General features: G+C 47.0%; 1 protein-coding gene across 6 annotated transcripts in view; it reads left to right on the top strand.

Annotated features, from left to right (window-relative positions):
• The window catches only part of MROH1 (maestro heat like repeat family member 1), a 127,440-nt gene that overhangs the window by 16,802 nt on the left and 94,080 nt on the right, over positions 1-16,558 (top strand). For all 6 annotated transcript variants that reach the window (XR_007772494.1, XM_050939326.1, XM_050939327.1 and 3 more), the window contains 2 exons: positions 4,597-4,742; positions 5,534-5,665. Coding sequence is in view for 5 of the 6 variants with exons in the window: in XM_050939326.1 (XP_050795283.1) it covers positions 4,597-4,742; positions 5,534-5,665 (278 nt within the window). In the remaining variant the exon portion in view is untranslated. The remainder of the gene's footprint in view (positions 1-4,596; positions 4,743-5,533; positions 5,666-16,558) is intronic.

The following is a 16,558-nucleotide window of genomic DNA, read 5'->3' as shown; positions in this document are numbered from 1 at the left end:
GAGCTGCTGAAGTCTCCAGCCCAGGCACTATCTGCTTCATGCTTGTAAGATGCTAAACATGTGGGGCTCTAATCCCTGTCTAGGGCCCTGTAGGCATTGCCCTGCTGTATGCAGTGCTGCAGATAAATGGCAGGCGTCTCTGTCCATCCCAGGGTGTTCAGTATTGAGCAGCATACAAGAGTGGTCCATGAGGTACTGTAAACTTGCAGATGTTGTTAGTTATGGAGGTTAGTTAGACCTGGAGAAACCTGAGGGACTCGGCAAGGCACATTCTTGGACAGCAAGGGTAGCTCACTACTGGAACAACTTGCCAAGGGGAGTGGTAGATTCTCAGGCTCTTGACACTTTCAATTACAGATTGGCTGACACTCTAGTCTAGCTCAACCAGAAATCATGGACTTGATGGAGGAATTACTGGGTGGAGTTTGGCCTCTTAGGTAGGAGACTAGGGTCCAGTGGATCTCAAACTCTGAGTCAGGACCCCAGAGTGGGTCTCAGCTCCGTTTTGATGGGGTCACCAGGGCTAGCGTTAGACTTACTGGGCCAGAGCTTCGGCCCTTGGTCGGCTCAGGTTACTGGCCCCCCATTTCAGGCTCAAACACTTGAGCTTTGCACCCCCTCCCCCCCCCCCCCACCCACCCAAGGTGGCAGAGCTCGGGTCAGCTCAGGCTTCAGTTGCCCCTCCTGGAATCGTGTAGTAATTTGTGTTGTAAGAAGAAGATTGTGGTGCAATGAAGTTTGAGGACCCCTGGACTAGACGATCACGATATTTCCTTCTGGTCTTAATCTATGACACAAAGCTAGGCAAGTGGGATGCCTGGGGGCAGATAGAATTCAGCGTTAACAGAGGGAAGGCAATGGATGCTGGGAAGAATAGTCTGAAGGAGTAGTATGTGCTGCTGGGTTTGACCAGAACAATTTCCACTCTGGAGAAAGAGCAGCATGCCCCAGTGGCTGTCCACTTGGCACAAGGCCAGCATGTTCATGTGGCTAGTTAGAGACTTTGACAGCCAGGATTGTGGCGTTTTTCCAAATCTGGTAGCTATCGGTTTACTCCTTGTATCTCACTAACCCAGCTTCCTTGGTCCACCTGCACAGAACCATCTAAGTCCAATTGTAAGATGTCCTCCCCACCCCTCGCTTCTTGTGCCCCAGGGCCTAGCTTGCCCTCTTCCTGCTGTGCAGCCCCAGCACCTGAAATGTGCTGCTACAGAGACAGGTGAAGGTGGTTTCTTCATCAACTGAGGGGAGAGCAAGAACGCCTTTTCTGGTTCAGAGCAGAAGGGCCTGGGGTTCCGACCTGCGCTTTCCTCGGGGTGGCACAAAGATCCTCCCGAAACTCCCTGTTGTCTTGGTGTATTTACACACAGCCTCAAACGGTGTATTTTGAGCACCTCTTTTCAGGTGTCTTGAGGTATCCCATAGGCATCTTCTCAAACAGGCCTCATATGGCTGATTTGGTGTTTAAAACGGTGCCAATAGTTAGCCATGCCATGGAAGAGGGAATGTTACCTGGTTCTCTGCAGCGAGCATACCTTTGGTTTCTGTTATCCTAGTCTAGTTTATAGCTGATTCACACTGACTTGCTCTGGGAGCAGGATCCAGATAATGTGCGTTCTAGTCCTGCATGCTAAGCTTGGCAAAGGATCTATATGCAAAACTGGGTATGGGGCAGACTCGCTAATCTGGAGACAGTTGGTGCAAGACCAAGAAGCTAGAAAAATGCCTCCTTTTCAGAAACCAGAAGAAATGTCGGTAATAGAAACTGAGTTGAGGCAAAATGCCTCGTGTTCTATTTCTCTGAGAGGTCAGTAAGAGAAACTGATGGTCAAGGTTGGACGTGGCCAGCTGGTGGGTATTAAATATCTTTGGGTTTGAGCTTCAGAGAGTCATGTTTTGTACCTCGGAGTGAATTGCACTATGGATGGTGCTTAAAGAGAACTACATTATGGGTCCCAGTGTCACTGTAAATGGAGCTTTGAGTGGGTGAGTTTCTAGTGGGGTTCCCCAGGGATCAGTTCTTGGCTCTATGCTACTTAACTTTTTTTAATCAATGACCTGGAAGAAAACAAAATAATCACTAGTAAAGATTGCTGATGACCTACATTGTGGGAGTGGCAAATAAAGAGGAGGCCAGGTCACTCGTACAACTGGATGTGGATCGCTTGGTAAGCTGGGCACAAACAAACACTATGCATTTGAATGTGACTAAATATAACCACTTAGGAACAGAGATTGCAGGCCATACTTACAGGATGGGGCATTCTATTCTGGGAAGCAGTGACTCTGAAAGATTTGGGATGGATGGTAGGTAATCAGCTTAACATGAGTTCCCATTGCAATGCTGTGGCCAGAAGGACTAATGCAATCTTGGGATGGACAAAGAGGAATCTAAGCAGGAGCAGAGGTTATTTTGCCTGTGTATTTGGCGCTGTTGTGACCACTCCTGGAGTACTGTGTCCAGTTCTGGTGTCTACCATTCAAGAAGGATGTTGATAAACTGGAGGGTCTCAGAGAAGAGCCATGAGAATGACAAGAAGCTTGTAAAAATGTTCTATAGTGCTAGATTGAACTCCTTTGAGTCTATTTATCTTAAGAGAGCAGGTTAAGGGTGACATGCTCAGTCTGTAAATACCTACATGCGGCACAAATATTTGATAACAGCCTCTCTTCTCTAGCAGAGGAAGGTCTAACATGATCCAATGGTTAGAAGTTGAAGCTAGTCAAATTCAGTCTGGATTTTTAACAATGAGAGTAATTAACCATTAGACCATCTTCTGTGATCTTCCGTTCTGCCCCCCCTAGTGTTTGGGGATGTCATTCCATAGACATTCCTGTCCACTGGCTCTAAAGGGTAGCAGCCATCTGAAACGTTACCTTCTTGTTCTGTAACTGAGCCTGCTGGCTTCATGCAGGATGCTGGCAGGAAGGCTGCTGCTGTACATCTGATCTCATTAACGTCGCTGACCTTTCAAAGCCTTCGCCAATGAATAATCTTGGATTAATTCAGTCTGGTGAGAAATACGCTGCTCCTCCTCAGACTACCATTAACCTCTTTGGTGCTGAATGTCTGCATGCTTCTGGTGCTGTGCGCCAGGGCTGGGGGAATGCTGGTCACAAGCTGTAAAAGTAGTAACAAGTGTACTTTCTGGGCTGAAGTAGGAATCTCTAGCTGCTGCCCTCTCCCTGAGCCCAATCTTCAGACCATCCTTGGGACAGCTGATTCAACAAGGGCCTGAGGAGTCCCAATGGGACCTTCTGCTATAAATATCTCCCTATAAAAACCCCTCTAGGTGGTGGATTTCCGCTCTCCGAAGCAGAGTGCCGCAGCCTACCTTTCAGCTCCTGAACTGGCTAGTTGGGCATGTTAGTCCTGGGTCTGTTGCCCCGTGGCTACGGGTGTCCTTCCATTCTTGCCAGCTGCTGGAGCATTGACTTAGACTCCTTTCACTTCCAGACAGCTGCTAATCAAAGGGGGTGTCCGCGGGTTAAAATGACGTGGGCATCCCAGAAGTTAGTGACAGAAAAGTCCTCCTTGGTCCCCTCAGCTCATCCCTGGAGAGCCAGTGTAGGCCTCTTTCCTGAGAGCTTCTGTGCAGCCTGATTCTAACTCCTCCAGTGCTACGGAGCGCTCAGGCCTGGGGAGCTAAAGCGAAGGAGCCCGATAGTGAAGTCTGTACTGGGGAAGGGGATTCTCCGAAGGATTTTGTAGCAGGAACTCTCAAATGGTGTTTGAAAACTGGAGAGGGTTCCGAGAAGGGCTATGGAACCAATTCCAGGTCTACAAAACCTGTTTTACAAAGAGACTTGGTGTTTGGTCCATTAAGGCTCTGTCTACACTGAGGGCTTCGTTTGGAAGACGAGCACTGCGTGTGTGGCCACGTGCCTCAGGGAAAGGCAGCGGCTGCCTAAAAATAGCAGTGGGAGGCGCTGGTTGGGTGTGTCGAGAGCCCGCCCTGTAGGATGTATGTGCTGGGGGTTCAAGTGTGTCAGGCGCTCTGCTCATCTCTGCTGAACTGTTCATATCTGTGCGGTGTCTGGACTCTGCACTCGGCTGTCAGCATACGCATCGCTGCCTTCTCAAAAAGCAAAGTTAAACTAAGAGGCGACTGACTGAGGAGCTGACTGTGTTGAAAGCTGCCATAGGACAAAATGGAGCTGAGAGCGCTGTAGTTGAAGAGAATGTAGGTCACGGAACCACCGGGAGAAGGGGAGCCTCAGCCCTGGCTAACGGGGGCTTAGCTGGGAACTGCCAGAGCATATCCTGAGATGCTGGGGGTCAAAAATTCTCCCAGACCCTGCTCAAGGGAGGGAGGGGTCAGGTGTGGGATTTTTTTAGAAGGGGTGGAGGTGAATGATTCACCCAAGACTAACTGAAGATTGGGAGGCAGGTGCTGTGGCAGGAATGCTCCTTTGGAGCCATGGTCTCTTATGGCCCAGAGGAGAGGAAGGGTGGGAGTCCTGGCTTGCCATTCTCTCATGGGAGAACGCACGTGCCTGAGGTGGGACAGCAGTGGCTCTTTCCTCTCATCTAGGGACAGAGATTCCTGTATTCGTGTTGGAAAGCGCGTTTCACGCTTCGTGTGTCTTTCTCAGAACTTGCCGTAACACTGATGGATGCCACCACTGATAAGGATCCATTAGTCCAAGAACAGATCTACAATGCTCTGTGCTACTTGGGAGACAGCGAGCCTGAAGAGATCCTAAACTCTTGTGATGAATATCTGCGGCAGCATGACAAGGTATGGCTTTGCTCTCTGTCTTCAGGGCTGGGATGCAGGACGAATCCCATCCGGCTGCAGTACTGATCGGGGGATTTGTCAGTAACCTGAGCAGATGGCTGGGAGGATGCCTGGGGAGTGTGTGTGCAGGAACCGTGCACAAAGGGATATGGGTGAATAATAATAATAAGAGAGAGACCTATCTCCTAGAACTGGAAGGGACCTCGAAAGGCCATTGAGTCCAGCTCCCTCCCTTCACTAGCAGGACCAAGTACTGATTTTTGCCCCAGATCCCTAAGTGGCCACCTCAGGGATTGAACTCTCAACCCTGGGTTTAGCAGGCCAATGCTCAAACCACTGAGCTAGCCCTCCCCCCACATTACTATCACTGGGACTCTGAAAAGTCTGTCAAAGCTGCTCCCAAGATTCTGTTAAAGAAACGAACTAGTCTGAGAAGTAAGGACTGTCGTGTATCAGAAACAGGCAGAAAAGAGTAGGACTAGTCAGCTTTTCAGCATGGCCAAAAGCTAACTGGGGTGTACCCCAAGGCTCTCTGCTGAGGCCAATGTGTCACATCAGTGGGAACTGTAGCTAAATGTCTGCTTTGAAAATCCCACTTCTAGCTGTCCTGCAGCTGCATTTAGTCAGCAGGAGGGCCTCTGACCAACAGCACCAAGCAGACTAGGCAGAAAGATTCAGGGCCTCTGAATTTGGGGTGCACTGGAGACACCTCCTACAGGCTGAAACCGTTCAAAGGGGGGTGGGCGACTTGCATTTAGTGTTGGACTTGCATGTGGCTCTGTTTTCCTCAGCTGGCTTACCACCACCGAGTAACAATCCTGAAGGCAATGGAAGCGGTGCTGATGAATAACATTGATTATCTGGACAAAAGCACGGCCAAGATTGTTATCTTTCTGGCATCCAATGAAATGACCAAGTCAAAGGTATGAGCTGGAAGCTATAGCTAGTTCTGTTACAGTAACTCCTCACTTAACGTTGTCCCAGTTAACTTGTTATGTTGCTGATCAATTAGAGAACGTGCTCGTTTAAAGTTGCGCAATGTTCCCTTATAATGTCATTTGGCAGCTGCCTGCTTTGTCCACTGCTTGCAGAAAGAGCAGCCCCTTGGAGCTAGCTGGTGGGGGCTTGGAACCAGGGTGGACCAGCAGCCCCCCATCAGCTCCCCTAAATTCCCTAAAAACAATGAGGAGCCGGTGGTACCTTAAAGACTTAACAGATTTATTTGGGCATAAGTTTTCGTGGGTAAAAAACCCACTTCTTCAGATGCATGGAGTGAAAATTGCAGATACAGGCATAAATATACTGACACATGAAGAGAAGGGAGTTACCTTATAAGTGGAGAACTGGTGTTGACAAGGCCATCCCCTCCCTCCATTGGTGCTGCCTTTGTAGAGCATGAAGCTACATTAACAATGTGTTAACCCTTGAGGGTTCAGCCGAGTGCTAGTTCATAATTTAGCAGTAAGGCATTCCCTGGCAAATGTCCTACCCTCTGACTCCACCACCTCAACCAAGTTTCACAATCATCATTGATGTGTACAATATTCAGTTGTTTGTTTTAAACTCTGTGTGTGTGTGTATAAATAAAATAAAAAAATCCTTTGTCTGGCAAAAAAAACTTCCCTGGAACCTAACCCCCCATTTACATTAATTCTTATGGGGAAATTGGATTTGCTTAACATTGTTTCACTTAAAGTTGCGTTTTTCAGGAACAGAAGAACTACAACGTTAAGCAAGGAGTTGCTGTTCTTTATATCTACCTGGCTCGTTCTGTGATGCTTCCTTCCGTTTCTCCTTACACTATGCATCTCTGATTTGGAGTTAGGAGCTGCAGGGGTTCTGTCCCGTTCCTTGTTCTTTCCTCTCTCTCCTCCCTGCATTACTTCAGTCGCTGCCGCTGCCCTTCTGGATGTGATGGGCCAGTGTCTCTCCTTTGGCATCCCTTTAGCCTTGCTTAAGTGACCACAAGGTAGCTGAATGGCATCAGGGGCTCTGTCCTCTCAGGAAAAGCCTGGGACTCTGATTGTCTGTCTTCTATTCTTGCCCAGACTTGCACATCTAGGTAGATGTTTAGTTTTGTGTGTGCAGATCTCGACTGGCTGGCTTGCACGCACACGGTAATGAGCATGACAGGCAGCTGCTATTCCAGGGGTGTCGTAAATGCCCAGGTCTGCATGCGTTCAGCCTGGGGACTGACTCTTTTCCAGTGCCCTCCTCCCTCCAGATCTGCTGTTTTTCCGTGTATGTGGTGTCAAAGTTACAATTTGTCAGACCACTCTGTTTTATTAGCACAGCGCTCCGCCAATAACACCCAGATAATGTGAGCACCATGCAAGACACAAACTATCTTATTTATATAGATAAAAGGGCGAGCACTTAACAAGATAACAAAGGAAGCAGAATCTGATAAGTTTACCTGGGCTAGGCATGCATATCTTATTTCCTTACTAACTATTACCGATCTTCTGTTAATGTTTCGCCATTAGCACCCTTGTTTATGCCTAATGTTTCTTTTCCTAGCACCTGTATTTCAACATTTCTTATTTCTGCTTAAAGGTACATACAACATTTCTTTAATCCATTCTTATTTTTACAATTTAATTCATTCTACTTTCACAATCCCTCCTTTTGGTCAAGCTCACGCCATGACCAAAATTTTACTGGTTCCACAAATCAATCGTTCTTTATTTCTTCATCAGTGATATTTAAAATCATCATATTAGCACTCTGGTTTGAGGCAGCTATCTGTGTGGCATGTCTTACGCCATTTTGGATGCAACAGGAGATTAACTGAAAGCATACAAAAATCACTAAGATTCCAAACAGGATAGTTAGGGCTCCCTGAAACAACTAGTTTCCTATGCCAGAGAAATTGAACAGGTTACTTAGCCACTTCCCTAAAGAACTCGACTCTTCATGGGGAAGATCTGCGATTTGTTCTAAGTGGCTATAGTGATCTATTACCTCATTGATATTGTATAAACACACAACATTGTTTTCCAGTGAGAGCACAGGTCCCTCCTTTGGCCGCCAGCACTATGTCCAATGCCTGACGGTTCTGGAGGGCCACCTGTCCGATCGCCCCTGTTTCTTTGGCCAGGGTTTTTTAACTTTCTCTGGTTTTATTTGCCATTATTTTAACTACTGATTGTAACCTTAGGAGCCTTTTTGCCTGGTGTATTGCTCCCCCAAGTGGGATAAAGGAGCTGCCAATAGCCTCTTCCCAGGTGTCATTACTGTTCCATATTGTGTTAAACTGACAAGGTCCTCCAGTGAGGTCTGGGGAATTGAGTGGGATAGACAGGACAGGAACACCAGTTTGAGAGTGGGCTGGGATGTGGCTGCAGACCCAGCATTTAGAAATAATAAGGGTCTGAGCTATCCACACTTGCTGCTGGATAAAAGAATTGTCATTGTGGACTCCCCAGACCTTAAGACACCAGCAGCCGAAGAACAGGCACCACCAGAGGCGCATGTTGGAGGCAGGGCCCTTCTGGTTCTGACAACCTCAACTGAGGGAACTGCAGTCACAGTTTTATGTCCACCAGGCAGCAGGCGCTAGGCTCACTACTGCTTCTTCTTGGGCCTTGCTTTATGTAGTCATCTGCTTCTGGCAACCCTTACGAGAGCATAGATTGTAAGGTATTGCAGGCTGTTCCTCTACGTCGTCTTCTGGAGTCAAAAAATTGACTCTGCGTGGTCCTGAGGTGGTGGTTGGTTCACTTGGGGGTGGTGCATTCTTACACTGCGAAGCATGTATCCACTTTGAGTTGCCAGACAGTTTAACAGCCATCCCTTGACTCTGGCTATAACAATGGCCTTCACACCTTATCTTTTCCTGATGCATACATTCCTCATTCACACAAATAGATTGTGAATACAAACAGTAGTATTTTATATCGAACAAAAAAGCATTGCAAATTAAACCTTGCTAAGTTTTACAGTTGATAACTAAGACAATTTGCATTGAGACCCAGGCCTTCAATGTTTCTCTAATTTTACTTAACATAGACACAATAGAGAATCCTGTCTCTTACTACCTAAATCTTAAAACAAAGAGTTAGAGGGGGCCCAATTTGTAATGCATATGGGAAAACAGAATCTTATAGTCCTAGGGGGTCATTTCTTTCTGCTATTTAAAAAAAATGGCTAGCAGGATGAAATCAAATTATACTTTAATTCTTATGGGACATTATAAAATCCTACTCCTACATATTCCCCTTTTGACACTAAGATTATTAATCGCCAGTGTCACTTCTTATTTAGTTCATGTAATAGAAAATACTGGGAGGTGATTTGGGCCTGTGGCTTTAGCTTTGCACACATTTGTTTTATCCACCAGCACATTTTAAACATTTCAATTACACACATACAATTTAAAACCAAAAACACAATTAGGGGTAGTAACATTAGTATGCCAGTAGTTGTGGGAAACCATCCAGAAAATGTTATACCAATGGTAAGCTGTTATGTTTTTCTGTAGTGGCAATTCTTAACATGTCCCCATTTGTGTGTATGAATGGTCCAGTTTTCCACATCTTTTTTTATTTTTTATTTTTTTATTTTTATTTATTTTTGGAACTATGTTACCTTTTTACCTTTTAACAGATGGTTGGTAACTGTTTGCCATTCAATGCCAAGCTTGATAGAGAACTCAGCTAAATCAGTGCTTACAGTAAGCTGAGACTTTCTGTTGTTGTGGTTGTTGTTGTGGCAAATAGTAAATGTGAGTATTGGTAAACACAGTACTTATATTACATTTACATTTGTCTTCTGACAAAAATAACATTTTTCTACCCCTTTTAGGGTGGCATTGATTATTACTTAAAAGATTCCTTTCTTTTACAAATACCCTTGCTGATTGCAGGCAAAACAGAGGAATTACCCCCATATTTTCTTGTTTTTTTGTTCTATAGGCAGGCCAGGTTTTAATGGCTTCTACTTTTTAAGGGTTATGCGGAAATTATTCCACTGTTTAGTTATTAAATTCATGAGGTGGTGTACCTCAAGTTTTTCCTCTTATATAGCAGACCAAGTTTGTAATGTTTTCCCTGCTACGTTAAGCTTTAAGTTTATTCACAGGTAATAGCTGAGAAGCATCATTACCATATTACTTTACTTTAAAGGATTTTTCCAAAAATCATACACACTACAAGTTGTTACAGGGGTACTTACTAACATTAAAGTTATTTTAATGTTTAATATTAACAGTAACAGTAGCATCAAATCTATTAAAGGTATCTTGTTATACCATGCCTTTTATGTAGGCAATTTGTTTGTTTGCTGACCAGGTATGTTCTTTATTTGCAGCTTCTTTTGTGCTGGCAGTTCTCACCTTTCTTTATCAGTTAGGTAATTTGCATCAACACAGGCTAGGCTTTTGGATTCAAAGCCATCAGCAGAGCTCAGAGACTCTCTGTCTTAACATACAGGAATCTGAAAAAGAAAACACAGCCTATTGTGCCTCTTTTTGGAGCCCTAATAGGATTTTAATTCAGCAGCACGTTTCATTTGCATTTTTTTCCCCTTTCTACAATATAAGCACATGTCCGAGGGAAAATGCACATTCCTTCTATACTGTAACTTTTTAAAAACATTAGCCATATCAATTTTTACATAAGGTGTAACTGTTTCTTTTGTTCTTACAGAGTTTTCATGTATCCTTATCAAAGTGACAGTCTGATTACACAGAGCCATTTTAAGGCTCAGTGTTTTTAACATTGCTTCTTTTTGTTTTGTGCACCTCACATTTGCTGTTGCTTCAGAGGGTCACTGTTAATTTCTTATTCTTTCATTACAGCTTTTATCTGCTATTGTTACAAAACAAACAAACAAGAAGACTTCAGAATCTGTCCCTATTCTCCTGATTTTGACTGCCCTATTGCAGCCATGACTTGGTCTTTGTTTACAAAAATGAAAATATTTTTAAATAATCAAGTTACCCCTTAAGGGTTAAATGCTAAATCCCAAAGCCAAACAACACTAATTACCTGGGTCTTGCAGAAAGGTCTGTCAGTTTTGCAACTTTGAATTAAAGAGTCAAATGAATTTGTAGTGGCATTAAAAACAAAAACAAAATCAATTTATCTTACCCCTACAAAACAGGAGTTTTACAAACCAGATATGCTGGTTTAGATTCTTAGAACTTTACGTATTTTCACAGACAAATAGATACATACACTTTCTTTTCCTTAACATTCCTTTACACTGCTCTGTTTTTACATAGCTGTATATATATTTGGATCATTTACAGGCATTCTTCTGGAAAAGGGCCCATTTTCCCTTCAGAATGGCTGCAAAGAAACCAAGAATTCTCTCTTTAACATGGTCCTTTTTAACATTTTCCACAAAGTTTAACTGCTTAATTCTCTCCAGCCTCTGTAGAGTTAACTTTTCACTCTCTTCCCTTAAATCACTTGTTTATGTCCCAAAATGACACCTTTATCACCTCAGATTTCACCATTTTAAGTATTGTTCCAGGGGTTCATGCCTGCACTTGCTGCTTTTCTTACTCCTGACACTATTCCCTTAGGGCTTTCAACCTGTTTCTTTGGCCATGTCTACACTTACAGTTTTGCAGCGCTGGTAGTTACAGCTGTGTTAGTACAGCTGTATAGGGCCAGCGCTGCAGAGTGGCCACACTTACAGCAACCAGCGCTGCAGTGTGGCCACATTTACAGCACTTGCAGCGCTGTTGGGAGTGGCGCATTGTGGGCAGCTATCCCACAGAGCACCTCGTCCCATTTCGGCGCTGTGGCTTGTGGGAAGGGGAAGGAAGTGTGAGTGTCTTTCCGCTTCCTGTTCCAACGCCCCGTGATGCTTTGCTACACATTCCGAGCAGTGTGGCAGCATTGTGATTCTACAGCGCTTTTTCTGCGATTTTTGTTATAAATGGATCCTGAGCGGCTGACGACGTTATTGATGAATGTTGCCAGCACATCGCGCATGGCAGTGGAGCTATTCCTTCAGCTGCAAAGTGAGAGTGACAGTGACAGTGAGGAGTCAGACGATGATATTGAATTGCCTCACGGTGAAGACAGTACATTGCTTGTGGCAGTAACAGACGTGCTCAGCTCCGTGGACCGGCGCGTTTGGGCTCGGGAAACCAGCACTCAGTGGTGGGATCACATCGTCCTGCAATCCTGGGATGACGAGCAGTGGCTGCAGAACTTTCGGATGAGAAAAGCCACTTTCATGGCACTGTGTGCTGAGCTCGCCCCTGCCCTGCGGCGCAGGGACACGAGATTGAGAGCTGCCCTGCCAGTGGAGAAGCGGGTGGCTATTGCAATCTGGAAGCTGGCAACTCCAGACTGCTTCAGATCGGTGGCGAGCCAGTTTGGAATGGGAAAGTCCACCGTTGGAATGGTGCTGATGCAAGTTTGCACAGCCATTAATCGCACCCTGCTAAGAAGAACCGTGACTCTGGGGAACGTGCAGGACATTGTGGATGGCTTTGCAGAAATGGGGTTCCCTAACTGTGGAGGGGCAATAGATGGACGCATATTCCTATTCTGTCACCACCCCACCTGGCATCAGAGTACGTTAATCACAAGGGGTATTTCTCCGTGGTTCTGCAAGCGCTTGTGGATCACCGTGGGCGTTTCACTGACATTTACTCAGGATGGCCTGGAAAGGTGCACGATGCACGCATCTTTCGGAACAGTGCCCTGTTCAGGAGGCTGAGAGCCGGGACTTTTTTCCCAGACCGCAAGATCACAGTAGGGGACGTCGAAATGCCCACTGTGATCCTTGGAGACCCCGCTTACCCCTTAATGCTCTGGCTCATGAAACCATATACAGGGAAGCTTGACAGGAGCAAGGACCGGTTCAACTACAGGCTGAGCCGGTGCAGAATGACTGTGGAGTGTGCTTTTGGCCGTTTGAAAGCCTGCTGGCGCTGTCTTTATGGGCAGCTAGAATTGGTGGAAAGCAGCATCACCGCTGTTATATCCGCGTGCTGTACCCTCCATAATATTTGTGAAGGGAAGGGTGAAAGATTCAGTGAGGAATGGACCTCCGAGGTTCGACGCATAGAGGATGAGTTTGCTCAGCCAGAGAGCAGGGCTAATAGGGAGGCCCAGGAAAGGGCTTCAAGGATTAGGGATGCTTTAAGGGAGCAATTTGATGCTGAGAGCCAACAGTAATGTTTGATGCATTTGATGTGCTTTGCTTTACCTTGGTGTATAATATTTACCACTTCCAGCAATAATATAACGTAGTGAAAAAGAAAAAAAACCTTTATTCAACATACAGTACATAACAGGCAAGGGGGTTGGGGTGGTGGACTGTACATTCACAGGTTTGAATATGTCCTATTTTGATCACTATTCAACGTCTGCTGCACTTCAGGATTACTATGCTGCAGGGTAATGGGGGTGGAGTGAACAGGGTAAGAATTATAGTTATCAGGGCTGGTAGGTGATTGTACAAGTGTTGGGGGCAGCTGGGGATAATAAGGAACTGGCTGCTGGAGAAAGTTGTTTTGTGGAAATACTGGGGAACAAGGAAGAGGGCTTTGGGAGGGCTGTGGGTTACAACGGTACATATTTGTCTGCATGGCTACAAGCGACTCGAAAGACTCAGTTTGGCGAGCCAGGAGGCTTATCATCTGCTTTGTGGTTTTCTTGGCAGACAATTCCTTTCTCCTGCTTTCTGTTTGCCTCCATTCATGTACACTCTGTCTCCATTCATACATCTTCTCTCTCCATTCCTGTATCTTCCTACTTTCTCTGTTGTAGTGGCTCATAACAGATTTGATCAATTCCTCTTTAGATTTTCTAGGATTCCGTCTCAAGTTCTGCAACCTACGTGAGGCCGGTGATCCGGCTGCAGTAGTCAAGGTCACTAGAAAAAAGAGAGAGAGAACCATGTAATACACAGAGGCTACATTGTTTATTATCACACATTGAAGGACTTTTTAGACTTTTGGTAGCATCCTTCTCACATACCTCACATAACACAGAGAGGGCAGGGAAGCTAAGTCATGGCGAGCAATGGGGTGAGTGGTTTTGCCCCGATTTCCCCTTGGGAGTGGGAATTGACCAATGGGTCACTGGGGTTTATCAGAAATGGGTACAGGAGGTAGCTGGTGTCCTGAAGAGGGGACAGTAGTGAACAGGAAGGTGGTGAGCTGCTTGGGTGGGGGGGGTGTTGTTCTTTGGTCCGCGTTCACGCCGTCCTGCTGGTGAGGGGAGGGGGGAAAGCACCGCGGTGCTGGATGCCTGCTTGGAGGTGGGGTGGGGAACACAGGAGCGCACCGCGGTGCTGGATGCCTGCTTGGAGGGGGGGTGGGGAACACAGGAGCACACCGCGGTGCTGGATGCCTGCTTGGAGGGGGGTGCATAACACCGGAGCACACTGCGTGGATGCTTACGCGCTGGGAGGGGGGGTTGGGAACACAGGAGCGCACCGCGGTGCTGGATGCCTGCTTGGAGGGGGGTGCATAACACCGGAGCACACTGCGTGGATGCTTACATGCTGGGAGGGGGGGTTGGGAACACCGGAGCGCACCGCGGTGCTGGATGCCTGCTTGGAGGGGGGGTGGGGAACACCGGAGCACACTGCGTGGCTGGCTACGTGCTGGGAGGAGGGGGTTAACAACAGAGCGCCATGGGCTGGGGAAACGCGAACCTGGCGCCCTGCACTCAAGTATCCCTAAACTCTCAACAGGGTTTCCTACTGCCAGACATATCACTGCTGCGTGTTACCTGGGAAGAGAGGGAGGGTCTTCTACAGGAATGTGGATACCGCCCTGGCCCCTATGCAGCTTGCCTGTGTGCAGCCATGGTCCCTCCACCCCTCGCTGCACAGTGGATCGGATGAGTTAGCCGGACAGGGACCACGGTGGCTCTCCCGATCAACTTGAGAAAGCAAATTGCAAACGCTCTTGCTGCAACTTTTCAAGAGATTACCGAGGCAGATTACAGAGATGTGATAGAGCAAATCAATGGGCTATTCCACGTTTAGGCATGCATGCAGGCAGCCATAACCCAAACCCTCCTCTCCCAAAACATACAAATCTACTTACCCCGAGCACGATCCTCAGTTTCTTCCTCACCATCAACTTCCAGCTGCTGCGACTGGCTAGCCTCCTCCTGGCTTGAGAAGAGCTCCTGGCTGCATGTGTACTGGGACTCCGGGGTGTCTCCCTTCACGCCAGTAGCCTCACTGTCGCCGTCCTCTACAACCTCCCCCACTTCTCCCTGCTCTGAACTCTCCATCGTGCTCCTAGGATTGGCAGGGGGGTCACACCCAAGTATGGCATCCAGCTCCTTGTAAAAACGGCAGGTCATGGGGCAGCTCCTGAGCGGCGATTTCCCTCACGAGCTTTGCTGTAAGCACTCCTCAGCTCTTTAATTTTGACCCTGCACTGCAACGCGTCCCGTTCATGGCCCCTTCTCATCAAGGACTGCGATATCTGCCCATAGGTATCATAATTTCTCCTTCTGGAGCGCAGCTGTGCTTGCACAGCCTCCTCTCCCCAAACACTTATGAGGTCCTGCAGCTCTGCATTGGTCCATGCTGGGGCTCGTTTGGTGCGTGGAGGCATGGTCGCTGAGTGATTGATTGATTAATTGCACTCCACACCTGGCTGAGCAAACAGGAAGGGGATTTTTAAAATTCCCCGGGGCATTTAAAGGAGGGGTCAGGTGAGCCCAGGGCAGTGGAGTTTGCATGATTACCAGAGAGGCTTCTAAGGTATGCTGGGATACCTGCTTATGCCACGGAGGTCAATAAAAACGCTGGTGGGTGTCTACACTTGCTGACCAGCGCTGGATCCTCTACACCCGAGGCTCGACCGAGTGTACAGCCAGCGCTGCAACCAGGGAGTTGCAGCGCTGGCCGTGCTGTGCAAGTGTGTACACCACCTAAGTTGCAGCGCTGTAACCCCCTCACCAGCGCTGCAACTCTGTAGTGTAGACAAGGCCTTTATCTGTTGCTTGCCTGCTTGTCTGGGCCCGATCCTGCTTTTTCCAATGAACCATTTGTGAGTAATATTGTGGTCATTTCACAATTTAGAAAGAAATGTTCAAGGAAAGGGTCCAGGAAGGGTGGGGGCTAGTTGAGGAGCCCACCCTCCTTGCTGAATTGGTAGTGGAACACTAAAGAAACAGTTTTTGCGGCAGACAACAAAGGGGAACAGAACAAGGGGCTTTTTGGTCATTTTTACAATGAGATGGGAGTATGAAGGGGGTTGGATCGATCCGGGGTTTTGGAGAACGGGGTAAAGGGGAGCGCTCGGTCTAGTGGTGGGAGAGGAGGCTTTTAATAAAGCTTTTAACTTATTATTTGAATAATTGAGAGAGGCCAATTTTGATTTTGTCCACCTATGATTTGCCTCTTGCCACCACTGCATGAAACAATTAACCTCTCCTTTAGCCAATTTAGTTTTAGGTTGGCTGAGTTTGTCCTTTAAGACGTCCACTCAGTCTTTGTTCCAAGATTTTAACAGTGGCCACTGAGTTTTGGGATCCCCCTGAGTTAGCCTAGACCATTTTTCCAGAAATTTACCGGACTCTGGACCCTTTTTACAGGAGTCCGGACCCATCCTAAATACATAAAATGAGCTGGCGTTCATTTAGGGAACGATCCCAACTTAGACATCTGGTTACCAGTACAGGAGGACTTTCACACACCAATCACACAAGAAGGAAATTCAGGTTCGTCAGAGCGATGCCTGCTGCAACACACAAAAGGAGCCCACAGGCTACTGCCTCAATTGCCCTTGCTTTCACACCAGGGGTTTTACCCAAAGTGCGGTGCGGCTGCAATTGTGCAGATTCCACTTACTCAGACCGCGGGGACAGGAACCCCTT

The sequence above is a fragment of the Gopherus flavomarginatus genome, chromosome 2, assembly GCF_025201925.1.
Source record: "Gopherus flavomarginatus isolate rGopFla2 chromosome 2, rGopFla2.mat.asm, whole genome shotgun sequence".
NCBI classification, from domain to species: Eukaryota; Metazoa; Chordata; order Testudines; family Testudinidae; genus Gopherus; species Gopherus flavomarginatus.
Note: the sequence above shows the minus strand (reverse complement) of the source record. Positions and strands in the feature narration are given on the sequence as shown.